The 24,062-nt window shown below is 34.9% G+C and overlaps 2 protein-coding genes across 8 annotated transcripts in view; one reads left to right on the top strand and one right to left on the bottom strand.

Moving 5' to 3' along the window:
• Positions 1-4,085, top strand: part of LOC138696944 (facilitated trehalose transporter Tret1-like) — a 119,732-nt gene extending 115,647 nt beyond the window's left edge. For all 7 annotated transcript variants that reach the window (XM_069822458.1, XM_069822461.1, XM_069822462.1 and 4 more), the window contains one exon: positions 1,590-4,085. In XM_069822458.1, coding sequence (XP_069678559.1) covers positions 1,590-1,867 — 278 coding nt within the window. In that variant the 3' untranslated portion in view covers positions 1,868-4,085. The remainder of the gene's footprint in view (positions 1-1,589) is intronic.
• Positions 1-17,555, bottom strand: part of Roc2 (Regulator of cullins 2) — a 298,758-nt gene extending 281,203 nt beyond the window's left edge. The window contains exon 1 of the mRNA XM_069822465.1: positions 17,376-17,555. Coding sequence (XP_069678566.1) covers positions 17,376-17,532 — 157 coding nt within the window. The 5' untranslated portion in view covers positions 17,533-17,555. The remainder of the gene's footprint in view (positions 1-17,375) is intronic.
• Between the last annotated feature and the right edge of the window lie 6,507 nt (positions 17,556-24,062).

Below are 24,062 nucleotides of genomic sequence, written 5' to 3'. Positions count from 1 at the left end.
ACAGATAAGCTGCTAAAAAACAGCCATAATATTGCAAGAAATCAAGGCCAATTTAACAGAGAAATTTTTGAAGTAATCATTGCATGGAAAAATATTTGCCTATCATTCGCTGTTTTTTTTTTTTTTTTTTGGCAACGGAAAGTACAATTTTTTGGTCCAGGAAAAATACTAGTCTTTATTTGCTGACCAAACAGCATATTCATTTTAGCTTTCAATTCTGCAATATATACTAAGCTAGCCAAAGTTTGCATAGCCATCTTTATTGATTTTCACTTGTTTTTCCTCTCTTTTGATTCGAGGCTCGACACACCACAGTCAAACTTGTATTCTAGAGTTTAGAGTAAAAATTAAGTTTTAATAAAAATAGAAACATTTCATTCACAAAAAGACTTGGATTTATTCGTGTGAAATCAATTAATATGAAATTCGAATATGACTTACCATACTGTTTGTTCTTCGGCCATTTCAATGCCAGTTGTCGTTGTCTTACATTTCAAATCAGTAAAGACTACTAAATCTTCTTACTTCTTGGCAAATACTCTATTACATTCAAATTAACACAATTTACGACCAAATAGTCTGCAAGAATTATTATTTCGAGGGATACATTTGCGAAAAGTTCAATAACCCACATAAATAACTTGAATAGCTTTCATTTGTTACATTTCGAAATAAATGTTGCCAAGGAAACAAAGAAAAAACAATCAAGCAGCATGACGATAAAAAAAATCTTCTTACTATTTTATAAATGAAATATTTTTAATTTTTAACTACTGAATAATCCCATTCATAATCATATAAAATTACAACAGAAATTTGGGCACAGATGCATTATAGGGGCCAATCTCCTTATTGGTTGAATGGTATGAATCCTACTATCGATATTTATTGTTATAATCGACATAAAATATGTTGCCAACTTCTCAATTTACAGTCAGTTTGATATTGTTAATTTGTAGCCTACTTCAAAATGGAAATAACGGCAGTAATAGGGGCCAATCTCCTTATTGGTTGACTGGGGTATGAATGCTACTATCGATATTTATTGTTATAATCGACATAAAATATGTTGTCAACTTCTCAATTAACAGTCAGTTTTATATTGTTGACTTGTAGCCTACTTCAAAATGGAAATAACGGCAGTAATAGTCAAAAATATTTTCCCTGGACCAAAAATATAATACAAAGTGACTAAAATTACATCAGTAGTAACAAACTGTTTAAATTTTTTATTTATTTTTTTTAATTTGGTAGCATTTAATGCTTATCGAATATCGAATGCTAAAAACGCTAATCGAATCATTACTTCCGCTGACCTTCTTTTGCGTATAATGTGTGATGGGTAGCCCCTATAATGCATCTGTTCCGAAATTTGTCTTCAGTAATGTATAGAGAGTAAATAAGTGTTTATATTATTATAATTTGTTTCGAAATAATTTGAGAGTTATGCAAACGCCACCGAGATGTAACAAATTTTCTTGTAAAAACTGAATGTGGTACTTTACATAAATTCATATACAAATTTGCATTAGAAAATTAAGTGCAACTCTTTTCCACTCTATATTCATGATTCACTGTTTTATTTTCAGCGAAAGTCCGCGGACCTGCTGCCTCTATTGTCACCGGCTTCAACTGGGCCTGCACATTTGTCGTCACCAAGACATTCACAGACCTCATCAACGGGATGGGTACTCACGGTACATTCTGGATGTTCGGCATCATCTGTCTGATTGGCCTGATCTTCGTCATCTTCTGCGTACCGGAAACGCAAGGAAAGAGTCTGGAAGACATCGAGAAGAAGCTGACGGGACAAGTACGAAGAATGAGCTCCATAGCTAACCTCAGGCCTCTTCCCATGGCAGTTTAATTCTGAAGAGTGGGGGTGGCACCCATGTTGAACTGTACTGAAGGCTGTGACCCTTCAGTTCTCCCATGTTAGGTCTAATGCCTTGTTGACATTTCACACGGGTGAAACATGTCATCATTAGTCTCGTTTCAAGACTGTTTGAAGAATCTCAGAATTTTAACCAAAACGTTTTTAAATGTATTTATAATTCTTATTGCTGGGGGCCTTGTCTCAGCTGACATGACCCAGGAGTTTCGTACTTCATTAGTGATATTGACAAATAGGAATGGAAGAAGATGATATTTCTTACTTCATGTTACAGTGATACTCAAATGTTAATCCTTCCGTCACAACATGTTACATATCATATATATATCAGGGTGATGACGAAACATTATGACGAACTTTGGGGGCGTGTAAAGTGGACCAGGATGAATAGGTGACCTAAATAAAGGCTATAAGTTAACCATCATATAGTTAGTTACCTTTCAATGCAGTTTCCTGGATATAACATTTTTTTAATGTAGAAAATTAAATTTCTCTCAAAAACTAAATAGAGAATGCAATGCCAATTTTACCACACATTTTAAGCACCCCACTCTATGGAAATGTTTATTATTTTTATATCGCTTGAAAAATATGGCCAACATAATTTTTATGCATGACTTTAAGAACAAAGTTCAACCATTTTTTTTACAAACCACAAATGATAACAAAAAACAAATAAAAAATGCCATTATTAAATTATTCAGCTCCATGCTAAGCCATGAAAATAGAGAAAAAAAATCTTTATTCATTCATGTGTAATCTGTTTTATTGGCAAAATATGCAGTTTTGTACTTAATTTTTATGAACCAAAACTGGCAAACCAAAAAAATCTGAAAATTTCAATATCATCTAATCTTAACGAAAAGAATTAGTGGTTAAAATTGCATTGAAATCAGATATATATTGTGGAAATTTGTAGCACATAGGCCTACCCTTAACCCATGTAACGTAATCAGATAAAAAAAAATCAGAATAAGACTAAAACAATCAAACATTCCAAAGATGAATAATAATGGGCAGCTAGCTGTTGAAAAACTGCACCAAACGCCCAAATCTATTCAACAAAATCTCTCATATATTCGATTTCGCAACTCAAACATCAGTTTCTAGTTTTGGATTGCTATTCAGTAACAATCATTTAAGTTATCTTTACTCCCACATACAATCTCCGTAAATTTGTCAAAATGTTTCTCATACACCCTGTATATCGTGACCTCAAAATAAAAAGGTTCTATCTGCCCTTTTTTTTTCCCCTGAAAGTGATTTACCTAATGTTACTAACTAGTCACACTTAGTTCCAATTATCAAATGTTTTCATAAAACAGACTTGTAAATATTGTAACATAATGATCTTTCATGATCAAATAATATATAATATTATAATATATTGTCGGAACCAAATATTACATATATTTTTTATTAGAATTTGTATGGTAGACGAATTTTCACAAGGACATTTTTATCTCCTTTCTTATAGAACAATAATATTAATGTATCATAAGAAAATATTTAATTAAAATGACATGCATCTGTGCTTCACCCATTTATATCAAATATTCCATGAATGTTTTACGTATGCAGCACGAGAATTCATTTTATAGAAAGACTGTTGAAGGAATGGCCTTTATTTATTAACGTTACAAATGTACGAATGTGTTGTTCTGTTCTTCTCTTTCTGAATCTATTAACTGAAAAGTAAAACAACTGAAAATCCAATAACTAACTTCATCTTTCTCAAATTCTTATTTAAATGTGTAACAAGAACTCTTCACAAGTCATTCCAATATGTACGTTATTTATATTCTTTAACTCTGTCGGATTTTAACTTCATCATTTGCGTGTATTTCTGACAAATTAAGAACGTATCAATTTCCCAGCTTTTACAGCTGTTTGTAATGTGATAGAACTGAAATTAACTTTGATATATGTCAAAAATGCTGCTTTCATTTTATGTTACAATAAGATGACTACCTATGTAATATTTAACTGTATATAAGAGGCTACATACGTCATATTTATAGCTGAGTGGTGTGAATGATGATGTGTGAAAGAAATAAATATTTATTAGAGATAGAATATTCATAAAATATTTTTAAGAAAGATGTTTTAGTACCAGTGATTTCACTCATACTGCTAATAAAAGTATGTAGAAAAATAAGTTGAAAAAATATATACAGATAACTTATATTTATGGAAAGTATTTTATTTTACATCTTCCTTACTTATCCAACTATTTTCTGTCCTCTCTCCTGCAACAGTATTCTAAATTATAAATTTCCATTATTAAAAATAAGAACTTCATGTTCTAAAAATCTCTTTAATGTGAAAGAAAGTACCTAGATCCTTAAGTTATGCAAATACAGCAGCGTTTCTCAAACTATGGTCCGCGGACCATCTGTGTTCCTCGAGTTCTGTCCTTGTGGTCCTTCAAAAAAGACAGAAGAAAAAACAAAATTCAAACGAATTGTGTATCACACTATACTTACTTACTTACTGGCTTTTAAGGAACCTGGAGGTTCATTGCCGCCCTCACATAAGCCCACCATTGGTCCCTATCCTGAGCAAGATTAATCCGGTCTCTATCATCATATCTCACCTCCCTCAAATCCATTTTAATATTATCTTCCCATCTACGTCTCGGCCTCCCTAAAGGTCTTTTTCCCTCCGGCCTCCCAACTAACACTCTATATGCATTTCTGGATTCGCCCATATGTGCTACATGCCCTGCCCATCTCAAACGTCTGGATTTAATGTTCCTAATTATGTCAGGTGAAGTATACAATGCGTGCAGCTCTGCGTTGTGTAACTTTCTCCATTCTCCTGTAACTTCATCCCGCTTAGCCCCAAATATTTTCCTAAGCACCTTATTCTCAAACACCCTTAACCTATGTTCCTCTCTCAAAGTGAGAGTCCAAGTTTCACAACCATACAGAACAACCGGTAATATAACTGTTCTATAAATTCTAACTTTCAGATTTTTTGACAGAAGACTGGATGATAAAAGCTTCTCAACCGAATAATAACAGGCATTTCCCATATTTATTCTGTGTTTAATTTCTTCCCGAGTATCATTTATATTTGTTACTGTTGCTCCCAGATATTTGAACTTCTCCACCTCTTCAAAAGATAAATTTCCAATTTTTATACTTCCATGTCGTACAATATTCTCGTCACGAGACATAATCATACACTTTGTCTTTTCGGGATTTACTTCCAAACCTCTCTCTTTACTTGCTTCCAGTAAAATTCCCGTGTTTTCCCTAATCGTTTGTGGATTTTCTCCTAACATATTCACGTCATGTGTATCACACTATAGCTGAAAATCTCAGACTTTGGAAATTACACATGGCAATCACCTTTCACTCTTTCTCTCATTACTAATTTTTTATGAAATTTCTTACCGTATCCGTCCACCCACTTCCCACTCTACTCTCAACAACAAAAGAGGGATTTAAAGCACTATGAACATGGCGTTTCTCGCCATCTTTTCCCTGCATATCTGGTGCCGAGCCTGTAACCCAGCCAAGGACCAGCCGAGTTCATAACAGAGGACCAAAGTACCGAATCTTTTCATGTATTGATGACTTTCTTAATAGTTTTGCCGACACCCAGTCTGCACATTGAAATGGGCACGTACTGTACGTCGTACACCAATAATAGAACGTGCCAAATTGCATCTTTACTTGTTGAAAATCGGGCATAGTTTCTGCATTAACTTTTTTATTTGTTTTTCCAGAAGACGATATAAAAAATTTAGACTCCGCCTATTTTAAAATCCGACAGGTTTACTTTTTACCCTTGCGTGTTTTGTCTTTAAGTGCCGTTTCAATTTCGTGGGTTTCATACACCCGTTTCAAAGCACTTCGTAACAAACAACGCACTGAGGTTTTGGTTCACTCTTATTGCCACACCTAGTAAATCTATGTTCCAGATAACTCTTGTCATATTTACGAAAGTATTTTTTCTTTGAATAGCTACCACTAGGACTAGATATTTCTTTAATGGCACTATAATATATTTCTTCACACACACAGCTTCTGAACTATTAGCAACGCCTAAATGAAGCATATCATCATGTTCTTTTCTTTTCAAAGATCCGGATCAGAGCCAGTTGTCCATTATTTATAATGGGCACTATTTAACAGAGACATGGACAACTACTAGCGTAAGAAGGATTTCAAACAACTAACTGCTAACAGGCAAGCGATGAATCAACAATGCACAGAATTTGTTATAAGTTACTTGTGATTGGCTAAAAAAAATATAATTACAAAAGTATTATAATTAATTCATTCCATTTTGAAATATAAGTATATTGATATTAAAATATGCTACGTAAATGATAAATTTGCTTTCGAAGGGAACAAGAGTAAGGTGGTCCGCGGAATTGTTCTGACTTAAAAAAGTGGTCCCCATTTCAAAAACGTTTGAGAAACGCTGAAATACAGTATATCCAAAAATATATACAGTCAACTCTGGATACAGCGAACTCGGTTATAGTGAACATTCAGCTATAGTGAACCTAAATTGTTGGTCCCGACCTGCATACATAAAAAGTATGTTAATATTTCCGTTTATGGTGAACCTAAAAGTAGTACTTCCCCAAGAAAATGTAATTTTAAAATGGCCACAATGGTCATTTAGGAAACCCTTTCTCCTCGAAACTTCCAAGAATATGTTCAGAACAAAATCTCAAACCTTCTACTTCTTAAGTGCATTGAAAGACAAAGGATTCGTTCAGCTTCCTGGACAGCTTGAAACATGTTAAAGAGAATAGTGGTCCTCGAGATTTGCCCTTGTAGTCCTTCAAAAAGGACAGGAGAAAAAATAAAATTCAAACGAATTGTGTATCACATTATATATTATTATATATTTCAGAATTTGGAAATGACACATGGCAATTACATTTATCTTTTTCTCCCAGTACTGACATTTTATGAAATTTATTACCCTACCCGTCTACCGACTTCCCACTCTACTGTCAGCAACAGAAGAGGGATTTAAAGCACTATGAACGTGGTGTTTCTCGCCATGTTTTCCCTGCACATCAGCTGATGACATGTGGCTAAGTACATTGGCATAACTTTCAGATGTATTCTCAAAACTAAACGAACTAAATCTCTCTCTATAAGGTAATTCTTTGACTGTTCTCAATGTGCATGAGAAAATAAAGGTGTTTGTGAGGAAACTTGGTTTGTGGGTCAGTTCCATAAAACAGAGGATTTTTTCACTATTTCCAACGCTAGAGTCTTTTTTGGTTGAAAATGATTCCATTATTGGAAAAGAATTATGCAATGACATATATTTGCATCTCGAAAGTCTGAGGTCACAATTTGAAACTTATTTTCCAAGTAAATATGACGAAATTTCATGGGTTTGTGAGCACTTTCATTGCGATATTGAAACTAACGAACTTTCACTGAGTGAAAGAGAACAGTTAATTGAACTCTCGAATGACACTGGACTTAAAATTAAATTCCAAGCGGAAGGTATGGTTAATTTCTGGGCCTCATCACAAGTGAAAAGAGGATATAGTGAACTGTACAATGGTGCTTTGAAGATTATAATTCAGTTTGCTTATACGTATCTGTGTGAGAAAGGGTTTTCATCACTAACTCTAATAAAAACAAAGTAGGCTACCGAAATCGACTCGATGTATGTGACGATCTCCGACTTAAGCTTACCAGCATACGTCCAAATATAGAACAACTGAGCGTAATCGGCAAGCTCATCCATCTCATTAATGTGAGTACCAACATTTATTTATTTCAACGCCAATAGATTCTATGAGATTCCTCACTAGTATTAACAGCATCAAAATGACAATACAAGAAAAAGCACTGATTCAATATGAAAAACTTGTCAGATTATCAGGTAACAATTGGCATCTATACAGTCCTCTCTGTAGATTGAAAACTCAAAGTTTCATATCCATTGTTCAAGAATTAAAACAGAAAATCAATATCCCGAATTTAAAAGAAAACTTACAAATTAAACCAAACCCTTTAACTCTATTAAATATAGAATATAATCTAAATTTAACAGAAGAAATACTGAAATCAGAAGTAAACACTGAAATGCTGAAACAATTGTCTTTAGAGACAATTAATATTAGGTACCCTCCACAAAACTGGCTTCATTTATACACCGACGGATCCTTGATCTCCAGAGAACAAGGTGCCGGTGCAGGTGTTACGTGCTGTCTCTTCTCACTTTATAGATCACTTGGATATGGAACAACAAGTTTTGATGGTGAAATCATTGCAATAAATGAATGTCTCAGGAATCTTCTATGCCACATCAATAAATTTAGGAATGCAGTTATATTGTCAGACTCCAAAGCAGCTATTCTATCAATCGTCTCTAAACACACACCTTCATCTCAAACAGCAGAAATAACTAAAATGCTCTCCCAATTATTATCACTCAATAAAAGAATTGTATTCCAATGGATACCATCCCATTGTGGAATCCTGGGAAACGAGAATGCGGATGCTTTAGCAAAGAAGGGTAGCACTGCTACTTACAGACCTGTTACTAAATGTACGTATTAGTCTGTGAAGAGATTTATTAAATCTACATACTTAGACTTCAACAAACAAAATTTGATAACACAATCCCAAGGGAAAAAATGGAACTCTCTGCATCATAATCCACAGTTAATTCCCGATTTACCACGAAAATCGTCTGTAGCTGCATTTAGATTGGTAACAGGCCATGATTGTTTGGCCAAACACCTGCATAGAATTGGAATATATCAGTCCCCTAACTGCCCATTGTGCAACTCAAACCAAGAAATGGATTCGGAACACCTCAAAATCAGTGCTTCAGTGGCTAGTCATGATAATATCTTTGAAAAATATTGGAGTGCAAGAGGTCAAATGACTTTATTGTCAAACGCCTGGCATTAGAAAACAAGAACAACATTTATTTATTTTATTTAGTTAATAAGTTATAATCTTGATTTATTAAAAAATGAAAACGAATTTTCTTCTATTAACATTAACTTAATTAGTTAATACTAATATAAAATTAATTGAATTAAATTAATTTAATTAATTAATTGTTTTAAAATATAAGTATACTGGTATTAAAATATGCTACAAAAATGATAAATTTGCTTTCGAAGAGAATAAGAGTAAGGTGGTCAGCGGAACTATTCTGACTTAAAAAGTGGTTCCCACTTCAAAAAAGGTTGAGAAACGCTGCTGGTGTACGCAGTGAGGGATAAAGGAAGGATTAGTTCTGGTTCCTTTGAAAGAGGTTATTAGAAGAATAGGAAGAGAAAGTGTTTTCTTTTGTAAAAGGGAGTACAGTGATCATCAAAGGATAAGTATAAGAAAGATTACAGTATAATGGTCCTCAACCCTTCCTCCCGCATCTTTGTAAAAGTAAACCTGAGGAAATTCCAAGGCTGAGTACACAGTAGCATACCTCTAGTGGGAAGAGGTGCGAAATCGGTCAGTGCCTACTACCTACATGGCCAGATTAGATTCAAGTTTCGAACTGTGAACATCAGGATACCAGAGCGTAAAGTGTTTAAGTTGGAAGATACAGCGAACATTAGTACTGATATTGAACGTGGTATGTCCCAGATGGGCATTAATACTGTATGTATAGCAACGTCAGTAGTATAAAAACAGACACTTCGGTTTTAGTGAACCTCGGATATAGTGAACAAAATATGCTGGTCCGCAGAGGTTCACTATAAATGGAGTTGACTGTGATTGAAAATTTGCAAAATTCAGCATTGCACCTACTGTCGGTGACTCAGAAGACGAGAGTGGACTGAGGAGCAAAGGATGTGAACAGATAACGTACGACAACACGTGCAATATTTGTACTGCAGTAAGCGGAAACATTAGGTCTCCTTCTGTTCAACTTAGCTTTAATTTCCATACGCATTGTTACTCATGTTTCCTGCACGAGTAATAACCTGGCTACTGGGATGCTTATCTGAGCGATGTTTATAATAATCAACAGCGATAGTCAAGAAGATCACATTCTTTCCGCTCGTCTTCTCCTGAGTAACGGACAGTACATAACCTTACATAAAGGTACCAACGACTATGGATTTCCATAATTCTTGCGAGAATCCTTATACAGAGTGGTCTATGACATTCTCTACAGCACTCGGCGGCAAGCGGGCCCGGTGTCAGCAGTTGTCATTCCTGGTGAACGGATCCGCTATAGTCGCTAGAGTCAGCTATTAAAATTACAATGTTATCATTAGTTTTGTCTTCACCATTGACGTAGTATAGAAACATTAATCATCGTGAATGTTCTTATACATCAGCATTTAATTCACTTAATATTTCATCTTATATCCCTAACAAAGATCAGTGTTGTGTATATACTGCATGTAAGAATAGTGCAGTAGCAGAGAAATTAAACCTACAACGAAGTTATAATAGACATATAAAGAAGAAGCAACATCAAGGGCTACAAAGACTAAAGATATTGATCTTGGAATGTAGGCTTTCACGGCTGGCGTTGTTAGGATGAGGGCCGTGGTCTGTCGGTGTTACAACCAAACGTTTCGTCCACTACTCCAGTGGACATCTTCTGAAGATGTCCACTGGAGTAGTGGACGAAACGTTTGGTTGTAACACCGACAGGCCGTTGAAGATGTCCACTGGAGTAGTGGACGAAACGTTTGGTTGTAACACCGACAGGCCGTTGAAGATGTCCACCGGAGTAGTGGACGAAACGTTTGATTGTAACACTGACAGACCACGGCCCTCTAGCCCGGAAAATGTGCATCCTAAAGATATTGAATCAGAAAACAGGATCCAAGCAAAGTTGTATGCTGCTTTGATCTTCAGGCAGTTCTTTCTTCACCTTGTGATGAGTATTCCTCTTAATATTATAAAAGAAAACTGTCCCGTTACAATCTTACAAAATATGTTTTTTTTTTTTTTCATATCCCCCTTTTTATTCAGTATGCTCCATTGCAGTAATGCAATACTACACACATTTGTTGCTACACTGTTTTTACATTCTGTCTGAACTTAAAACAAAACTAATAGTAAACTATTTACAATATTTACAAGGATGTAAAGTCAGCTGATTGAATAGAGTTTATGAATTATTTAAAATTATTAATACTCATACTATTTTAACCGGAGTAGTATCTTCACTATTTACAATATAATACACTACCGTGAAGTCTTTTGACTTAATAAAGGTCGTGAATTGCTTATAATTATTTTAACATATCTAACTTGAATACTAATACTAATACTAATACTAATTTTAAGTAGAGCAGTATTTTCACTATTTTCAATATTTACAGTGCTGTGAAATCTATTGATTGAACAAAGTTTCTGAATTCCTTATAGTGTTTTAACAATAGTTTCTCATGTGACACTGGCCATCTATCTTGATTTCTAAATATTCCCTTCTTCAGTATATCTCTTTGTTTATTCAATTTGACACACAAATATATTAGGTGATCTACCGTTTGTGCATCTTGAAGGCATGAACACGTTGAGTCGTCTTTGATCTCGAAACGGTGTGTATGTATGTATTTATTCACACTGCAAATGGGTATATACCCAGTGGCAGTGGTAACTAATTACACTCAATAATGACAATCAATAATAAGCACAACTAATAAAAAACAATAATAATAATAATAATAATAATAATAATAATAATAATAATAATAATAAGTAGCATCCTAAATTATATAAAGCATGATCACTTAAAATAACATTTAAAGTAAATCTAATTTGTATCTTAACCCTAAGTTCGAACTAAGACCCACAAGTGTGATAGGTACATACCTGCACAAGTACCTTTCGGCACTACACTTATTTTGCTGTCAACTCACTCACTGCACTGATTCTATCCTGATTTCACTAACACTTCAAAACCATTTCACTGTTCAAATACTTTGCACAGCCACTTCACTGACACAAACACACTTCACTTACACAATAGACTTCACTGACACTACACATTTCACTGACACAATACACTTCCTCACTGATAGAACATTTCAAATAACAAGATATCAATTACACCCTTTAAATAGTGTGTATAATATACTACCGTCTATTAGTAAAGTCCTTAAGCCTATTTTTAAATACATTTTTGGTTATTGGTAAAGCCTTTAGTAAGTCTGCAGGTAAAGCATTCCAGTCTCTGATAGTACGATTGAGAAAAGAAAACTTTCCAGTGTCCGTCCTCTGTCTTCTTTCCCTCAATTTATATGAAATCGGAAACAACCGGACCATTGTTATTTTTGGCATGAGGGCTTGGCCAAAAGAGGTTCAAATGAGATTGGCACATGCCTCTATAATTTCTTATTTCTTTGCCCAGCACAGTAACAAACCAGGTAACTTTGTTTTCAGACAATTGTGTTGGACAAAACAAGAACAAATTCATTGCCTCATTACTTCTGTACTGCCTATGTTAATGTCATAACTAGGGAGCAGATGTTGATGAAAAGTCATCATCTTATTTTTCACATTAGGACAATGCCTATTAATACAGAAATCCTTTCTATGTTAATATCGACGTAAAAAATAATTTCTTATATTGCATTTTTTGATGTGTTTGAACTAATAGGTCATTTTTATATTTTTTAGGCATTTTTTGGTCATTTTTAATACTTTGAAGAACTTTTAGATCATTTCAAATGCATTTTACTTTCTTCTTTACCAATCGGTCTGTTAAATAATTTTATAAGCAAATAGGTCGGTAGTAATTACCTACTGAATAAGTGAATAATAGTGAAGTTTGAATTTTATAGTTTGGAACAGACTCTAAAGTCCATCCCTCATTCCACTGAAGGCTTCACACAACGGAAGTGATATAAAATGCTTGACATCTTAGTTTAAGTGAAGGCTTTGATCACTACTGTTCTTTTGTCGGTACGAGGGTGTCTTTAGAATTTATGTTTGGAAGGGGGGAGCCTTTCACTGTGTTCTGGACAGGACGTTGTGTCCTCAACATGGTTCAGAAGGGATGTCTACTGTAGTAGACAGTATTTTTAACACAAAGATTGCAAGAATGCACGCTGCGCCCACAATTTGTTTTGTCATTCACATTCCTTCATCTGGAAGATCTGGTAACAAAAGTGAAGCGCGGAAGGAGGAGACGGAGAATGAAGGCACTGACATGGACCACTCCTGATTGAAACACATTGTAAACTCTCGTTAAAATCTATAGTTTTCCCTTAAAAACTTCATTTTGTTGCATGTTCTTTTCCATTCCATGTATAATGGGTCCCTATCACCACGGCATGGCGCGTCCTCAGGTTGCGGATAGAGGAGATGGCCTCCAGATATGGAGGGTAGCTGCGAATATATTGAATAAGCAGTCGTGGACAGCCGATAAGGGGTGGTCCTCCAGCTTGGGGGTTGGGCGAAGGGCTAACAACCCATCACCGTAAAAAAACAGCTTGTTACGAATCCCTACAATAAGCTTCAGAATAGGACTAAACTTGCACAGGATAGGGACCAATGGCGGGCTTATGTGAGGGCGGCAATGAACCTTCGGGTTCCTTAAAAGCCAGTAAGTAAGTAAGTAAGTTCTTTTCCATTATCTTAGCTAAATTCCAGGAAGTTGCCTCCTCTCTCCGAGACTTGCAGGGTCGTCATTGAAACAAGGTGACTAATTTTTAAGAAGTTGTGGTGCGTGTACAGTGAATAATATCTAAATGTCATTTTATTTTCATTTTATGTCATTTCTCCATTAATTTAAGGGCATTTTAATGATCATTTTAAGTAGATTTTTAGGTCATCAACATCCGCCTCCTAGTCATAACACAGAAAGTTTTAATCACAAGTCATACCTAGAATGAGAATGACTCTATGCATTCTACTATTGAATGGGGGAGGATTAGAGTTCTTAAAGGAGGACCTATATTACTGCCAAAGCAATGGGTACCAGTACTGAAATTGGCCAAGACAAAACGCAATATGTACAAAGACAATGAACTAGATACACCAGGTATCTTAGATTTGGAAGACTTAACATAACAAATGGGAAATAATTTTTCCAGAAATGAAATGGTGATAATGTAAACTAGTCTACTATGAAGATTGTGGAGGATCCTTTCGCCATCTTCTATAAACACTCCTTTGAACGAGATGATATCGAAAAAATAGGTATTCGACAAAGAAGGAAGGGCAAGTTTTCTCTAGCAATAACAAAGCCAGTATTTTCTTCGCCTCCAGGGATAGAGTTGGGGAGTAATTTTGCCTGATCTGTGTGAAAGTTTGAAAGTTTCCAATGGTGTTGAAGAATCAATCTTCTTAATGTATCCAGCTGTTTGCTGACAACATAAAGTCCACTGTAGTCTATTCAGTTGTTTTTCACGAGAAATGAGGGGTATTTTGATCGGTGTTCATTATAGATGCCTGTTGCTAGTAGCCAGAGTTGGGGTGTAGCCAATATATACTGCAGGGCTGTGTCTTCTGCAACTGGTACTGATGATTTTAATTTACTTCTTTTGTGGTTTATGGATGGACAGTATAGAAGAATGTGTTCCAGATCTTCATCATGATTATTACACCAGACAAGTAGGATTATCAGAAATGTGAAATCGGTGTAGGTACAATTGAGTGGCAATGTGACCTGTTCTGGCTCTTGTTAAAAATGTTTGAACATGTCTGGACAAGTTTTTGTACATTTCCAGGTCATTTGGTTTCTTTTGTACAGACTAAAATTTTTCCTTTGTCAGAAGAGAGCCAATTGTTGATCCATAGGTTTGTAAAATGAGACTTTACTGAAGCAAAAGCACTGGATAGATATATCACTTGAAGAGGTATTGGTTGCAAATATGTTGCCTGTTTTGCAATATTATCGACTTCCTCGTTTCCAGGTATACCACAATGACTAGGTATCCATTGAAATGGTGTAGAAGAAAATAATGCTACATTTGAATAACAACGAAACATGCTTTTTCTCACTCCATGATGCAATTTATTTCTTATTATTGTTGTAGTCATCCTGGTTGGTGTAATTTATTGATTTATTTTCATTCTTGTAGTCATCCCGATACCAACCAATATCATTTTGTGTTTCTAAATCTACATTTGATATATTGTTCCATGGTATTATCTAAATTTATTACATAGTCATGTAAGGAAAAACCTGTTGCAAGTAATAATATATTATGGAATACAGTTATATCTGAGAAGTTTTGTCTGGATATTTTAATGCGAAACTGTTACAACTAAAAAAAAAAATGTCACATACAAGTTACATAAAACAAATATCGACAAAATTAATATTTTAATAAACTCTTATAACAATAATGAATCATGATTCTGTGATGTACCATCTACACTGGAAAACTTTAAATGGCTCTACTGAAAAATCTCTATTTTTGAGTTGTATTTTTTTTTTTTATTTTATTGGGTTATTTTACGACGCTGTATCAACATCTAGGTTATTTAGCGTCTGAATGAGATGAAGGTGATAATGCCAGTGAAATGAGTCCGGGGTCCAGCACCGAAAGTTACCCAGCATTTGCTCGTATTGGGTTGAGGGAAAACCCCGGAAAAAACCTCAACCAGGTAACTTGCCCCGACCGGGATTCGAACCCGGGTCACCTGGTTTCGCGGCCAGACGTTTTGAGTTGTAACAGTCCCGATTTTCCTCCCTTATTTTTTTTTCACAATATAAGAGCTTTATTTCTAACATTTAATTTTGCCGTGAATAAAGATGATTTACATGATGAATTTTGTCGTTCCAGAGATGCATTAAAATATGCAGTCTCTATACAAGGTAAACACTTGGCAGAAATGTTTTCAATGCTGACCAGGTTAAAATAAAAAAATGTTAATACTGGAAATTTGGAAAAACTGATGAATTTTGTTCCAAGCTTATCAGGTAGTAATGCTGACAGAGAGAGAGAGAGAGAGAGAGAGAGAGAGAGAGAGAGAGTGTGTGTGTGTTTTCTCTCATGAACAATAACTGAACAGAGTTTGAAACAGGAGCGAGACACATCTAATCAACTGAAAATTACAAATCGCACTCAACTACAATTACTCATGCAGAGAACTTTTTCAATTTGTAAAAAGATGATGATTGAAAACCATTACGCGAAGCAAAATCTATCTGGAACTACGGTACTCTTAATTTAAGCTTATCTGTCAAAGTGTATAGAATAACGCTGTTGTTTTTCTTTCTTTTGAATAATTTGTCAATTTCTTAGTCTCCCGTATTTTCTTTAAAAAAAAAAGTTTGCAACCCTAATAGCACAGAACTTGCGATTAGTTTTTCATATGAAATAAAACGAAGTAGAATTTTATTAATAAACTAGCCATAGTGGAAAGACTGGATGAAGAAAGAATGAAGCTAAAACTGATCAGAAAGAGGAAAAGGAATTGGCTGGGTCATTGGTTCAGAAGAAACTGCCTACTGAAGGATGCACTGGAAGGAATGGTGAACGGGAGAAGAGTTCGGGGCAGAAGAACATATCAGATGATAGACGACATTAAGATATATGGATCATATGCGGAGACAAAAAGGAAGGCAGAAAATAGGAAATTGGAGAATGCTGGAGAGAATTTGCAGTGAAGGACTTGCCTTTGGGCAGAACATTATGAATGAATGAAGCGTATTTAATTTTAGTGATGCTTATTCTTTCCGTGAAAAATGCCATGTTAGTAATTTAAATTAGCTACAATCTATCTCCTATATTAATGTTAATACTGGACTCCATCTTTGTTGCCGCATTCCAAAAACTTCAATTGTTGTCGGACTATTGATACTACAGACTACATTTACAGCATGACCTAGCTTCAACATATCATATTTCCGGCCTGTATTTTGCTTATTACAGTTGTAAGATGTTCCTAACAAAATGTGGTAGGTAGACATAGATGTGATATTTATAAACTTTCTTTTTTCCAGACAAGAGATATAGCCTATTTGCGATGTCATTGAACTTATGTCTATATTACAATATAGGCCTAGATGGGAGAAAAAGAATTGAGTCTAGTACAGTAAGTAAAATTATAAAATAGCATTCTACAACTCAGTAACAAGGATGAGAATAGTACCAAAGATAACAACATAGTCTACAAAAGTAATTAATGAGTACATAATGACATAGGCTATACTACGCAGTGTAGATAACATTGCCGAGACACTAACAGTAATTAACTTATATTCTGCCTACGTGTCAGTTTCAACATTTGCAATTACTTTTTAAATTAGTTCATATTGCCAAACAAATTCGTGTCTTTTGAATGCTACCATGAAACACCTAACGTCATCATAAGAAACTAATTCGAAGTATTTAAAAAATGTTTATACTAGAAAATCAGCATAAAACAAGCTCGTGGTATCATATTATGCGTGACATACGAAAATCTGTTCAATTAATTAAATAATATTAATATAATTTTCACACTCATGTGAAACCCAACTTCAATTTCTAATTTTACGCGCCTCTAATACGTAAAACAAACATAACCTTAAAAAGTAACATATTTATCTTGACAAAAACATTACATACCCATTACTTGAACTCTGCAGATTGCACAGGTGTCACATTCCACATCCCAGCTCCACATGGCAACTGCATTCCACTTCTTCAACGTGAACATCTTGTCAGATTTCTGAGATTCTGCATCTCCACGATCCACATTATCTCCGTCATCAGCCATCTTCATTCTCCTTGCCACACGTTACAGAATAACCAACTTCTCGTAATAGTATAAAATTACCTAGGTAGGTAATCAGATTTCCTTCCGCAATGATGAGCGGGAAGGAATAGTTTTAGTTTTAGAAATGGAGTTGACGTTAAAATGGATCATTGAGTTCGATGCCTTTTGTTGCCGTTTTTTTAACGTGCATTTTTCCTTCCTTTTTAAACGAAAACTAGTCGTGTCCCCCATCTTGTCTCTCTGTTCTTGAGGTATATTTTATACCGGGACTAAAAAAAAAAATTAACTAATCACTTCATTAATTCATCATTCACTCCTTTTTAAAGGAATTTTAAACCTCTTCACTTCTTTTACTTGTTAGGAGAGAGGGAGGGAATATCCCGCACTACGACCTGAGGTCTATTGTACATCCCCTGATATGGGATGAGTTGCATGCCCACCGATCCTCTACACGCACCGACCTAACTACTTGATCCCCTTAACGACCGGTCCCTACAGTCAACAGAGTCCAACCCCCCCCCCTTCCAAAGCTTCCTTAACAGTCCGAAGCGGAAGTCCTCCCCAAGAAGGTCTGCCCTGGGTTTCATTGAAGAAGCTATCCATCATCGCATGAATACAATCCACACAGGTCGGTCGAGAGAGCCAGCAGCTTCAGAGGGCCGCCTGTAAAGCGATCTGAAAACCAGAAGAATTAACAAAATGATGAATGAAAGGATGATGGGGAGGAAAGGAAGTGGCGAAGATGAGTGGGGTTCCAATCGCCTGATAAAGTTACTTGATATTCATCCATAGGAGTGAGGGAAAAACCCCGAAAAAAAAACAGTTTATCCCTACTACCGCGACTATGCAGAATGGAAGCTCTCATTATAGTCGTCTGTCTGTTCATAGCTTTCAGATGTTCCTCATCCTCGTTCTGGCTGTTTCCTGGTCTGCCATTTCTGAATTCTAAATCATGCCCTTCTCATTTTCCGGGTCATAACAGTGTATTGTCCCATATTGTAGTATTTACTGTAGTGCACTTTTTAATTTCCATAGTTTTTAATACAGTGACTTTGTTTGAATCAAATACCATTTTAAAAACCTCTCGACGAATAATTGGTTCTTGTGACAAAAGTAAAATTTTACAAGATATATATAGTATCAAGATGGGGAATAAAAAAAAAAAAAAAAAAACTTACTACACCATATTAATACGGTTCCGGACAATTGGCCACAGAAAATTGGTAACTGGGACAACTGGCCACAGAAAATAGTTAATAGGGGCAATTCGCCACAGATAGACAATTTGCCACACCATCCATTATCCAAAAATGGGACAGTAACAATTTATTTAAATGTGAATTAGTGGCAAATATGATTAGTTTCACGTTGTTCTCCGGTTCAAAATACAACCACCACCTTCCTCCTTGTACAGTCTTAATGTTTCTGTCGGCTATAACGTTCAGTTCGTCAATATTCCTTGATTCAGATAGTAGGTGCAGCTTACTGGCACGGCGCACATTTTTTTTAATAGATGGTTTCTTCGGTGGAATCACATTGGCTTCGCTTGCAATACGCTGTAACTCATTTTGAATAATGACAGACTTGGATCTCGGGAAGTCCTCGCCCTTGCCTTCATGTTCTCTACACATTCCTTTGCCTTAATCCTTCCCCAGTCTGCAGAATGATTCTTGTGTTCAGACGGTTCTTTGACGACACTGCTTCCATCTTCTGATAACGTGACTGTTGCATTACACCCGCCACGCATGTCAAAGCGTCAAACAACGCCATTCTTATTTTCTCTAAGTCTCGTGTACATGTAGCCAAGATAATATATATTATTTGTCAGACAGAGCCTCTTTCTGATTTTGTGAAGCGAATTTCTTCCGCCACAGTTCCTATTTAGTTTACAGCTTCTAGATTTGTCTTCTGTTACCATAGAAATATATTATAAATTGTTGCTAATTTGAGTATTGCCTTGACTTTTGTCTCTGATACAAATTTCAATTATATGGCGAGTTGTCTCTGTGGTCAATTTTCAGTCACACAGTTTATACTTACACTGATTTCACCTTCTGATAGTCCAGTCTGTCTATGGTGTAATTTGTGAAAGCAGCAATGAACCTTCAGGTTCTCTAAATGTCATTTGTAATTAAGTAAGAATATGTCATGCATTGAGTTTATATCGTCTTGAGGACCCTATTGACAACTTTGGGTATGTTTGTAAGGTAAATCACAACTCGCACTTTGATACACTTCCACATGTGCCATATAAAACCAGACCTCGTCCCAGTGATTATCACATTATGGACGACTCAAAGAGGCAATGGGTGAAAAGACATTTCGTAAGTGCTGGAGGAATGTTCAGGAGACAATGTAGAAAAATGATACTCTTGTGTTACACTTTGATTCAATAAATTAAATTTAAAAAAATATAAATAATTGATTAAATGGCGATCTTACAGCTGTTTCGGTCCTTTTCACACCATCGTCAGAGCCTACTATATCTCGGCGTCATCTCGAACTTCGCTGCCTGTTGTGTGGGTGCGTTTGATTGTTGAAAAGTGTTGAAATGTGGTGTCAAATAGTGTGTGTGTTCTGAAATTGATCTGTGTGTTGAGAATTTGATCAGGGTGTGTTTTGGTGTGTCTGTATATTTCATATTGTTCTAGTGTGTTGAGTTTTTGGTTTTTTGTTTGTATGTGTAGGATTTCCATGTCTGTATTTATGTTATTGTATGTGTGGTTAGCATTAGTTATGTGTTCGGCATATGTAGATGTATTGTGTCCTCTAGTTATTGCTTTAATGTGTTCTTTGTATCGAGTTTGGAAATGATCTGCCTGTCTGTCCAATGTAGAAACTGTCGCAATTATTGCATTGAGTTTGTATACGCCTGTGTGGTTGTATTTATTTGTTTGTGTGTTGAGATGTCTTTGTAGTGTGTTTTCTGTTCTGTATGCTATGTTGTATTTCTGTTTTCTGAATGAGGATGCGATCTTGTGTGTGTTTTTGTTTTCGTATGTTAGTGTGATGTATTTCTTGTGTTCTTGTGTTTGTGTTATGTTTTGTGTGTTTTTGTGTTTGTTGAGTTTTTGTTTGTCTTCCTTATGATGTTGTCTATTATGTTTGGGTTGTAACCATTTTCTTGTACCATGTATTTGATTGTGTTCACTTCTTCACTATTTGACACCACATTTCAACAATTTTTAACAATCGAACACACCCACACAACAGGCAGCGAAGTTCGAGATGACGCCGAGATCTAGTAGGCTCTGAGGATGGTGTGAAAAGCACCGAAACAGCTGTAAGCCGCACATTCTTACACAATTAACACGAGTAAGATAGCCATTTAATCAATTATTTATATTCAAGTGTTAAAAGTTGTGTACGAAAGATTCAACATGGATAAAAAAAATATTTAAGGTTTTCATTTGACTCACACTTGTACATTACATTACAAATTAAAATAGATGTTTTATAACACACAATGTACACTTTTTCTTTACTTCGGACATGGGTCTTGGGTTTTATTTTCAATAAATAAACACAACAGATGTATTTGGAACATGTATTTATATATATAACATATTGACATTCAAAAAAATGTACATTTGGAATGAGACACATGACTTATGTCTTAGTGTACCTTCATTATCTACTTGAAATAAAGAACACATGGCATGAAATGGCTAAGAATCATCTACCCTAATCAGTTGCAAGTATGTTTTTGTTTTTTAATATTTTCTGTTCCAACAATGAAAACAAAAGGGAAGCTTATCTACAGAAAATTACAATACTGAAGAGGCCCTCATGAACCAACCACTCAGACATGTTCACCGGAAATCTCTTTTAAGATTTATAGAACAGTTCATTAATCGATACTGAAAGAAGGAATGGACAAAGACTTTATCAACTAAGCAAGTAATACTGAATAGTTTAGTTAATACAAGGAAAATAAATTAAGTACAAATACAAAGAAATGCACATATACTTCAATGAGAAAATGCTATGTTTTATCAGTGGCGTAACACCCTTGCAATAAAATCCAGTGGAACACCGTGCATCAACTGCCTGCCATACACAACATTTCAAGTCCTGTGAGCATAATAAAAAATATTTCCATATTTCCACTCCCTCCCCTAAAAAAATTTAAAATAAATTAAAAAATTAATCTACTACGACTTCTTGGACCAACAGTTTACTGCAAAACACTTCAGAAAAGTCAATTTCTTACCTAGAAGTAATTAATTTCCTTTATTACATTTTTTTAAATAATATGCAAGCAAAGAATGCAGCCCATGAAGTCATAGTTTGAGTAACTATAACATGATATTGCAATTGTCAATAAATATGTATAAAAGAACTTGTAACAAAGATCTCTGAAAAAAAAAAAAGAAAATAGTATCAAGAATGCCATATAAACTGCTATAGTGCAATTAAAACAACTGATTTGTGACATTTGAAGGAGTCAAGGGTTTCCATGGCAATGTCTCTTCTCCCTTTCTTTTGTGTGTCCAATATAGGCGAAGGAAAGAGGGAGTGATAGCGTCTTATTGGCCACAAAGAGAGGGGAAGGGATGTCGCCATGGAAACCCTTGAAGCCTTCAAATTTCACAAGTTGGTTGTTGTTTTAATTCCACTATAGTACTGTTTTGGTAATTATGTTCATTTGTTGGTCTTTACTCTCATAATACATAACCATTTGTTTATAATTAATTAAAAATAAGAGATATTAAAGAGTGAAGCGTTATTTCTTATCACTTTGCGTTATATATACAGTAGAACTTGGTTATAGTGACCTCGTTTTGTGCGACACCTCGCCTATAACGTCAAATATTCTGTGGTCCCAACTAATTCCCCATAAGACATATGCTTTCCTACCTTGCTTAATACGACAAACGTCTACCTCGCATATAACGTCATTTTCAACCTCAGTTTGGAATAAGATTTTCTAAGAACCAAAGTATTTTAAGAAATATTTTGTTGAAATCTGACCCTGACAAATTCTTTACAGTCTCCTTCTATCATAGACCTCTGGAAGGCAGGCGGATTCCCCACCCCATTGTAACCTGGCCGAATTCATGCGGTATTAGATCAGTTTCGACAGGAAGTTTTCACTAAGTGTACACATTTTAATGCAGTATGGCCACTAAAAGAAGTGAGTGACGCTTTAGAAGCCATTAGAATTATGAACATGTTCTATGAAGTTAGGGAAGGGAGCAGTGAAATTGCAACTGAAATTATGAACATAGAACGTAATTTAGCCCTAGAAAGTGTGTATTGGGCAAGTAGAAGACAACAGAGTAAAATGACTGATTATTTCACTTCTAAGTAAAATAGTTTGGTGAGTACTGAACAAACTGTTTTAATACAGAATACTGTATTTATAATTGTAGATCTACGTGTGTTTTATTATATTCATTGTAGGCTTAAAAGTCAATACATAAATCTAAAATAAGTCTAATTAATTTTGTTATTTTTCATTTTCGACCTTACTAAATTGATAATGTGAATCTCGGTTACTACGACACTCATTTGTAACAACATAATTTTTAAGGTCCCTTGGATGTTGTTATAACCAAGTTCTACTGTAATAGATTTCACCATAAAATTATTATGCCTTTACATTTTACAAATGTATATGTTTTTATATAGACAGAACAGTGGATATGACTGTCAATATTTGGCACTAATGTCTTACCTGGGTTACAGAATTCTGTATGAATCATTAAAATCCATATCAAAAGTAATGGCTGGTTTTATGTAGACTGAGTTGGGGGTTATGTATGGGACTCAAAATCTTCTCACGAAATTCATTCTCAAGAAAGTACTGTAAATGTTACAAATGTACAGAGGATATATTCACAAAATTATTATTCGGCGAAAGGTTTACTTACTTCAGTGGCATTATCAATAATGTCAATAAACAGTGGCAATGTTAATAATAATAATAATGACCCTTCTAATTATTTGACAGATTCATAAATCTATATATAAAAAAAAAGACGTAATAATAACAGGTTCCATGCTACAATAGAATCTAATTACCTACCGATATATGAAATAAATTAGTTACATAACCAATATAGATTTCTTAAAAGTCTTCATGAACAGATAAAATACTAAAGAAATTATTGACGTTCTCAGCTTATTATGAAGCAAAATGTTTGTCAATGAGACATAAGATGGCATATTATGTAGGATCGTCACCTATACTGAAATTTTACATCTGAAGATAAATCGTGTGTTTTTCTGCGTAAAGGACATAGAAATTTAACATTGCCATAAAAAAACCTATGTATTAAAAAAAACAATGAAACTGAGGGAGTTGGCTCAAACAGTAGCATTTGGGACTCGCATTCGGGAAGTCACAGGTTCAAACCCTGAGGCCGACCAATCTAAATGAGGTTTTTCGTGGTTTCCTTCAGTCACAAAAGGCAAATGTCAGATTGAAAATTTACATGCCATGATTCTTCACTGCCTCAATCACAGATATCAAAAAACATTAATAAAATCTATAATCATTTATATGAACACAAGCATCTACAATACACAAT

The sequence above is a fragment of the Periplaneta americana genome, chromosome 3 (assembly GCF_040183065.1).
Source record: "Periplaneta americana isolate PAMFEO1 chromosome 3, P.americana_PAMFEO1_priV1, whole genome shotgun sequence".
Lineage (NCBI taxonomy): Eukaryota > Metazoa > Arthropoda > Insecta > Blattodea > Blattidae > Periplaneta > Periplaneta americana.
Note: the sequence above shows the minus strand (reverse complement) of the source record. Positions and strands in the feature narration are given on the sequence as shown.